General features: G+C 43.2%; 1 protein-coding gene across 4 annotated transcripts in view; it reads left to right on the top strand.

The window, feature by feature from the left end:
• Window positions 1-177: 177 nt before the first annotated feature.
• The window catches only part of fam13a (family with sequence similarity 13 member A), an 86,328-nt gene continuing 77,292 nt past the window's right edge, over window positions 178-9,213 (top strand). For 2 of the 4 annotated variants that reach the window (XM_083764240.1, XM_083764239.1), the window contains exons 1-2: window positions 179-356; window positions 8,815-9,025. In XM_083764240.1, coding sequence (XP_083620366.1) covers window positions 330-356; window positions 8,815-9,025 — 238 coding nt within the window. In that variant the 5' untranslated portion in view covers window positions 179-329. Of the gene's footprint in view, window positions 357-8,814; window positions 9,026-9,213 lie in introns of all 4 variants that reach the window. The other 2 variants (XM_083764238.1, XM_083764241.1) reach the window with 2 other exon arrangements.

The raw sequence follows: 9,213 nt of genomic DNA, 5'->3' as shown, positions 1-9,213 counted from the left end.
TTCAGCCCAGGAGGAGAGAAGAGGAGGGGAATGGGAGGGAAGGAGGGAGGCCTCTAATCTGTGTTTCATGGTTTGTGGTGAAGAAGCAGCATAGTTACTAGTCTTGCCGGCTGGTGCTGCTGAGAACTGCCTTCTTTTCTGACTTGGATTATCTGTGTTGTGTTTGTTGGATTTTTGTGGGCGTGGGGGTGTATAGATGGAAGTTTTACAGAGGAAATTGTTCCCTCACTTTGGGAAAAGTTTAAGTGTGTGGCCCAGGATAGAGTGAGAAGAAAGGAGAGGAGTTTTCCCTTCATCTTTCCCCTTGCAGGAGTTTCTTCTGTGGAAGAATGGGGGCAGGAGCTCTGGCCATCTGTGTGAGTATAGAATACGCTGCAAAGCCTTGTGGTCTCAAGCTGGCACTGGGATTAGCCATCCCATCTGTGCATAACAACTAAAGAATTCCTAACGGGAATGTCTATTAATTTTCATTCCATCCATGTCTCTCTCTCTGTCTCTCTCTCTCTCTCTCTCTCTCTGTCATTATAGTGTGTGCGCGCGGCCGTGCGCGCATTTGTGTGTAACTGTGTCTCTGTGGCACTTGCATCCATATGGGCACAGCCAGGAAGTGATTTCAAAATGTCTTCACTGCCCGGCTGCCAATTATTCTGTGCTCCCCACTTTTCCTCTTCTTCTGTATGCTCCCCTCTTTTCCTCTTCTTCTGTATGCTCCCCTCTTTTCCTCTTGAGGCAAACAAGTCTTAAAACTAACATGTCCGCCCCCCCCCCCAAGTTATTTTTATTAACAACCTTGTTCAGAAAACATGCCTACAGCTAGGGTTAGTACTCCTCAGAGAGTATTGTCCCTGTTCTGCTAGCAGCCTTTTTATACACTAGCTCGCTGGAGCCTACACACACATGCAAGTTTTATGTTCTCTGTTCCAGTATGTAATGTTTTCCTACCAATGATCTTAATGCAAAGTTTAAGTCAGTCCAGTCAGTATTTCTTTTGAAAACAAAGAGGATTAGTATTATTATCATTATTTTACCACTATCAATATCATCATTATTATTATTATCTTCATCACCCTCAAAATGTGTTTTGTGAGTAGTCATATTTTTTTTTACATCCATGTTTAGCAGTTAGTTGAACAGCTGATGCTTGTTGTGCTAGCCTGTACTGCTGACTGGTGTCAACCAGCCAGTTGCTTCAAATGGCCACCCACTGCCACCACTCAAAGGCAAGGGAGAAAAGACAGGGGGTGGGGGTTTAGGCTACAGAAACAGGGCACATGCTAGGGCTTGTCATCCACATGAGTAAGCGGCAGAGGTTTACTTTGTGTGAAGAAAACCATATTTAACATAGCTTTTTATAAAGAATGTCTGAGCAGTGTAGGGTAAAACGTGCCCAAACAACTTCAGTAAACTTGAGTCTGACTGACACCTCGGTTCACAAGAGAGGAGAGAGTGAGTGAGTGACTATACCACACACACACACACACACACACACACACACACACACACACACACACACACACACACACACACACACACACACACACACACACACACACACACACACACACACACACACACACACACACACACACACAAGCCATAGACACTTGACAATAGCTTTGTCCCATTGTGTCAGAGGTTAACAGTGTTGTGGGGGAGGAGAAGAGGATATGGGTTATTAGGCTAATCACTGAGTGTCCTGGTAAATAGCAGAGTAGAGATCACCGTCTGGGGCCGTCAGTTTAGCTCAACAACAACGAGATCATTCCAAAAATCAGGCCCGGAAACTGCCTACATTTTTCAAAGTGCATTGCCGTTTGGAAAACATTATAGAAACATAGGTCCAAGCATGACATTGCCGTAAGGTCCGTAATACTGTAAATAAAGATATACTAATAAGATATGGATTGAGATTTAATACAAGATAAAGCCCTATAGCAGCAATAGGGAGGAGATGAGCAGTGGTTTCCAAACTTTTCAGCTCAATAACTAAAAGAGAAATGTGATGTTTCCCCAGGACCCAAATTAGTGAAAACAGTAGATCAAGCTAATGATGGAATGTATTTGCTTTATTTATTTATGAAATGATTTGGTAAAAATCTGATTTATTTTTAGGAAATACTTTAATTTGTTTAATGTATTTTTAGAAAATATTTTGAATGTATATTTTGAATGTAGGAAAGTTATAGTGTCCAAAAAGAAGGTCAGTGTTCTGTTCTGTGAGGTCTGTCACCAGCTAATCTCTCAAGTCAGATTCTGCTAACAGTAATTCCTTCGAGTGTTATGAAACATTATGCATTATGCATTATCGACCCAGCCTTTAAGTAAAGTGTTGGTAGTTGGTAGTTGTAATGTGCTGTTCCACTTACCGGTAGTTTATAATGCATTATGAACATTATTAAGTTATAATACTTCATAAACCTTGTTATATGTTGTTATGTATAATTATAGACATTTATAACAAGTGTTATGATGGGTTAAATGTGCATTATAATGCAGTATAAATGTGGTTGTACTTGTAACGCATTATAGACCCGACCTTAATAACGTCTTACTGAATCGGTCAGCACAATAAACATGGAAGCACCCAAGAGGAATTGGAGGGAAGGGGCCAAATCAAGTTTAACATTTTTACAGAATAGGTTCCAACATCCCAGATTGGTCAAAGTCTTTGTCACACATGTTACCGCAGTGAAATGTGTTCTCCGCATTTGACCCATCTCTTGGAGCGATGAGCTGCAGCTGTGCCGCGCTCGGGAATCATATTAGTTGATTTCACCCCCCAATCCAACCTTTTATTGCTGAGTGCCAAATAGGGAGGCATTGGGTCCCATTTTTACAGTCTTTGGTATAACCCGGCCGGGGATTAAACCCCAACCTCCCAATTTCAGGGTGGACACTCTAACCACAAGGCCACTGACTGGTCACCAGGTGATAGCTATCTCAGGCTTAGCTCTAGAACACCAGATATAGCAGACAAAAGTCTGCTATATCATTTGCAGTCATGGCAGCTCTGAACAGGAGGTTGTAATCCAATTATGCTGATATAAGATCAAATATTACAGCTTTTAATTTTAATTTTAATTTTTTACTATATCTGACATTCTTGGTCTTGAATGATTCTGAACAAATATGTATTGAGTAGCCCAATCAATTTCCTTCAGTCATATAGCTATATTTACTCCCCCCTCCCAAAACGTCTAAAAAGCTCAGTTCATACCAATGAAAGCCAGAGTACATACAGTATAGTCTGTAATTCCTTCAAGCAGTGGCACTACAAGAGGGGTCAACCACCCTGTTCAAATGAAATGCCTCATCATTATCATGTTGAAGTGTGTGAACAATTCGTTGGTGTGCGTTGGTGTGTTTGCTATGACCTGCCAGAGAGTGAATAGCTTCTACCACATGGTGTGCCAGTCCTACACAATTCAATGTAAATTAGAGTGTTTAAAAAAAAAGGATTATGGCCTGGTGTACGCTCTTACTGGTGTGTATTACTGTCTAGTCTAGTGGTTAGAGCATATATATGCCTTTCATGCAGAAGGTTGTGGGTTCGAACCCGGCCTGGGGTCGACATCAGCAAGGGCATGCAGTCACAACAGTTTCCCAATGCCAAATCAAATGGGTTCAGATCTGACCCAAGTCTCCTGAGTAGGCGTGTCTGAAGGAAATAGAAATGCATGGTAAAGAAATACCACATATTTTAGTCAAATTTATGACAAAAAGCTCATGTCACAACCATGAACCCTAACGTCCCTAATCTGAGGTGAACATTCTGTGAAAAAGAGTGACTATTCTGTGAGAATAGCTGATATTAATATCTACAGTAACTTGGCTACTGTACGGGAAAAAGGAGCCCCTGCATGGGACCCCAGCTCCCCATGGATGACCTGTAGTGTAGATCATACTGTTGAACTTGAATCTTTCACTTTCAGTATCCTGCTTCTGTGTGTTTACTTTTTTTTTTTTTTTTTAACACTTTATTTTGATTTTTATTGATGAATAAATGAAAAAACATGTGTACATTTTGTTGTATCCGACATGTAAATATCCCCCTCCCCCCAATCAAGGTCAGAACAAGACAAACTAGAAAAAGTGCCCTTCTGGGCACAGGTCTCCACCAGGAGGATAGGAATGTTTAGGAGTAATATAAACATGTTTTTTGTTTGTTTGTTCCAAGCTTTGACAATCAGGATGGAATATGGGAAATGGTGCAGATCCGTGTTGATCGCACGCATGCACAATCCACCTGTTGGTGGCGCTATAACAGGCCAATGTGAAATGGGTGGGCTATATTCCTCAGCCTAGTAGGAAAGTGCGTGAAAGAATTCACGTCAAATTGCACGCTGCGTTCATGATTTGAGGCTTTTTGTTCAAAACAGGCCAATCCTGCAAAATTTGAAAGGCAATGTTAGCCAATTAGGATGGAATATGAAATATCAGACACATCCGTCTTGAGCACATGACTATGGAGATACTGTGTAACGATTTGCGGGATTTTTGGACAAAATCCGGAGGAGTAATATCCAAAAATGTGTTTTACAAAAGTCGGCCTCCTGGTGGCGCTCTAAAAGCCAGATGTGAACTAGAGAGACTGTGTACCAATTTGCGCGATGTTTGGACAAAATCTGTAGGTGTACTGTGCAAAAACTTGTTTTGCACAAAGCGGCCTCCTGGTGGCGCTATAACAGGCCGTTCTGGAAAGTTTGGGGCAGAGGTTCATCGTTGGCATCCAGGGAGTGTGTGTGCAAAATTTGGCATCGACCGGGTTAACGCCTTAACGGTGGCCGAGATTAGCTGCTCACGGACACACACACGGACGGACGGACGGACGGACGGACACACGGACGGACGGACGGAGTGCAAAACATACTCTCCCCCCATGCCTTCGGCCTGGTGGAGACAATAAAACAAAGACAGACAGTACAAGACAGTAAAAGTAATTAGTAAACTAGTTTTGAAAGTACTAATGAACATAGTAATATATAGTAATATATAGTAATAATAATAAAATAAAATAAATAAATAAAATAAACAGCATTTTCCATCAGGTTTACTTTGTTGTCTCCACCAGCCGAAGGCATGGGGAGAGTATGTTTTGCACTCCGTCCGTCCGTGTGTCCGTGTGTCCGTCCGTCCGTGACCAGCTAATCTCAGCCACCGTTAACCCGGTCGATGCCAAATTTTGCACACACACTCCCTGGATGCCAACCATGAACCTCTGCCCCAAACTTTCCAGAACGGCCTGTTATAGCGCCACCAGGAGGCCGCTTTGTGCAAAACAAGTTTTTTCACAGTACACCTACAGATTTTGTCCAAACATCACGCAAATTAGTACACAGTCTCTCTAGAGCCATTCAACGAAACGGGTCTTTCAGATTTCTCAGACTCCATCCTGATTGGTTAAGATTGGCTTCCAAAGTTCACAGGAGTGCTCAGTTTCAAACAAAATGCTGCAAATCATGAACACATCGCGTGATTTCCCTGAAATTGTGCACGCACATTCCCACTAGGCCGAGGACGAAATGCCACATGAACAATTTCAACTCAGCCTCAAGGTGGCGCTATAACTGGCCCAAAAGTGTTTTTACCTCTAACTGCACGGATCTGTGGATAACCTGGTGGAGACCTGTGCCCAGAAGGGCACTTTTTCTAGTTTTTATTCGTTTTTACAGGTCAATACAGGCAGACAGGCGATTCAGTCAAAACAGTTCATTTTTCTTTTTTTCCCTCCCCTGTACCCCACCCCCCGTCCAGAGACAGCAAACAGATTGAGCAAAATGTATAGAGAAATAGGATAGCACACACATACACAGAATACAAAAAAACAGAATACAAAAAACAGAAAGGTACAAAGACTGTAATAGTAAAAAATATAAATAAAAAGTAACCGCCACCAGCAATCGGGAAGGAGGTATATTCCGGCCACATCGACCCCAGTCCCCACTAGGGTTAGAACCAGGGGGGCAGTCAGACAGATATTTTGTGAAGCCACTAAGGAAATCGTAGTTCATATAATGGCCTGTTGTGGCGCTGTCATTGGGCCCAAAAAAAACCATAGCCCCATAGAAGTCCATGTATTTGGGCCCAACTTCACCTAGACTGTATTACCTTAATAAACATGGTCATGAATACTTTCTGCTTCCAGTCACTAGTTTAAAGTCTCATTTCTAATGTCATAATATTCTTTTTGGAAAATTATGGTCCCATTAATTAAAAAAATGACCATAAAGTCGCGTATGTTCTGAGGGGCGTGGCTACCGTTACAGTCTATGATCGGGATTCCCCTCCCACTCGAGTCAAAATAAAAACCAACGGAGAAGAAGGGGGGAAGTCCCGCCTCGTTGTCTGGGCCAGCCCATAGAGTTAACTCTATGGGGCCAGCCAATGGGCCAGCTGGGCCCAAACGGATCTAGAAAGATGGCGACTTACAGTGCAAGGAATAACAGGCTTCATTTTACGTCCATGTTAGACCCGGGGAAGTGGGGAACGCTTTGTCCATATTTTTTACAGTCTATGGTTAGAACATGGGGTCTAGTTACCGGTGTATTCCATAGAGTTATTACTCTATGGTGTATTCATCTGTCCCCTAAGGGAATGTGAAGTTTTCAGCATATGAGATAAACGTAGACCAGGTTCTGTCAAACTTCTCTCGTGAGCCATGGACGTTATACCTATACTTCTTGGATCCATTGGGCCACAGAGGGCGGTTTATCTGCTTTCCAGTTCTTTAATATGAGCCTTCGGGCCAGCAGTGAGGCGAAAGCAATCGCACTAGCTTCTCAACTGGCCCAAAGAGCTCAACTCTCTTGGGACGTCACCCCCAAGATGGCAGTATGGGGGTTGGGACGTGTCAAATCCCCATTGATGAGAAACATTCAAAGACTCCGGACCAGAAGTCTATCAGTAATGGACAGGACCAGAACATGTGGCCGAGAGATGCTGAACTAGGGCAGTTGAAACGGGTCGTCGGGTACATTTTAGCTAGTAGTCTCAGTAGTGCAATCTATGGAATACTTTGAATTGTATCAGATTTTGTCGTACGCAAAATGATTCAGATCGAGTTAATTATGGAGATACTTGAGCTCCAAATTTCCTCTGGAATTTCCACTCCAAGATCTAATTCCCATGCTAGCCTGTTGTTGTTCCAGGTAGGAGCACTGTCCTGTATTGTACTATACAATTTTGAGATTAGTCCCTTAACAGGGGGATCAATTTTGAGAATTGAGTATGTTAGGTCGTTCTGCGGGGGGTATGGGTGAATGAAACTGCGTATCCTGCTTCTGAACTGCAAACCTATAGTTTCATCATCTCCTGCTTTGTGAGAATCCTCTTTTGCTCTGTGAGAAAAACAAACAACAGTGTTAGGAGATAAAGACAACAGGTGGCTCTCGGCAGTTTACTAGGGTAGTATAGGCCAGATAAGATGGCTAACAGCTGGTGAGCACACACACACACACACACACACACACACACACACACACACACACACACACACACACACACAAACTCTCTCTTGAAGCGTGGACACATGCACACTCCAACTATATACTGTACAGTGAGCACTGTGAGCATTACATTTTCACTGGGACCCCATTTTCACCGGTTGGTTCTTTTTGGTTAATTATGAATTGAGTCGGCAAAACTATGCCTATAGTGACCTATGTTTATAGGATCAATATAAGTAAATTAAGTTATGATAACCCTTCCACAGTAGTAGCTTTTTCATATTTTATGTTTTTGGCATTTTTTCCTATATAATGCCTCATTTGCATATTTAAAATTAAAAAATGTGTAATACAATAAATCATTGTCTTCGTGTATGTAAGTAATCAACTGGGGAAGTTTCATGGAGATAACAATCTAATAAAGGTATGGTTTTGCCCACAATAACGTTCCAATTTTGGCTCATGGACTAAGAACCAAAAAGAACTGAACCGGTTCCCATTGGGAACCAACCGGTGGAAAAGGGGTCTGAGTGGAAATTACCACGGTTAGCACACACTTGGGACAATCTTTCCTGCAGCTTTACTCACACACTTCAAACATATCTAGGCCCAGCACGGACCTTAAATTTATGATGCACATGCAGCACCATAAACTAAGCGTCATTGTTTGCTCAGTGAATGTATAAATGTATAGGTCTTTATTGATAGGCAATAATTCCATGGTGTGTGGGTGCATACAGTATAGGCTACTGAAAAAGAACTGGGAGGCAACAGTTTAGTTTATCCCTTCTACTGTATGTGTTTGGGGTTATGTGTTCAAATGTGTGCTCAAACTAAATTCTGTGTTCATTTAACTTTGAGAACATAAATTTGATATTGGACCGTACAGTCCATTTTACATGCACGCACACACACACACACACACACACACACACACACACACACACACACACAGTTAAATTAACACATTTTACTGCATGTGCATTTGTGCATATTCAAACATCATTTCAGATCCTGTCTTTGTGTGCGTATCACCTTGGCCCTCCCTCCAAAGGTGTTGCATGGTAACCAGATACTCAACATAGCAACAGATACACAGGGAGGCCCGCCCACACCGATAGCCCACACACTTCCCTCTCCACTCTCTGGGCGTGAGTGTGAGGGGGTCAGAAACCGGATGTGTGCCGGTCAGTGTGAGGATCATGTAGTTCCCTAAAGTAGAGTCTCCTCTAAAATGCACCACTTCCAGAGCAGGTGTCCCGGTGTATCTCTCTGCCCAACCATGCCATTTGTAGCGCTGCCTCTACCTCCGGCGCCCCGACCAGTGCCAGTGGTTGACTGCTTTTCTCTCCTCTGCTCTGCCCTGCAGCACAACCAGACAGCTGTGCAGGTCAAGGAGGACATGAAGAAGATGGCTCGGCTGCCCATTCTGAGGCCCAGGGCTACGGCGGCGTCCGCCGTGGAGAGCAAAGGGAGCAGGCTGTTTGGAGTGTCCCTGCTGGAGCTGCGCGAGCTGGGCTTGGTGGAGGATGGGGTTCCCCTGGTGTTGAGGAATATGGTGGAGCACCTCCGCCAACATGGTGAGGAAACAGTGTGCAGGGAGTAGGAGCCATGGAATCTTCAGTACCAAGTACCATGCTCAGGAACGGAACACATGGCTTCTAATGGAAATATCAAATGGAATGGGGAATCGAAACCTGTGACCTTTAGGCATTCACATTTTTTTATTTATTCTTTCGTGCATTCATTCATGTCTTGTTTTTTAGAG

This window comes from Protomyctophum parallelum (genome assembly GCF_964188405.1).
Source record: "Protomyctophum parallelum genome assembly, chromosome: 5".
Classification (NCBI taxonomy): Eukaryota; Metazoa; Chordata; class Actinopteri; order Myctophiformes; family Myctophidae; genus Protomyctophum; species Protomyctophum parallelum.
This window is presented reverse-complemented; position numbering and strand designations above follow the sequence as displayed.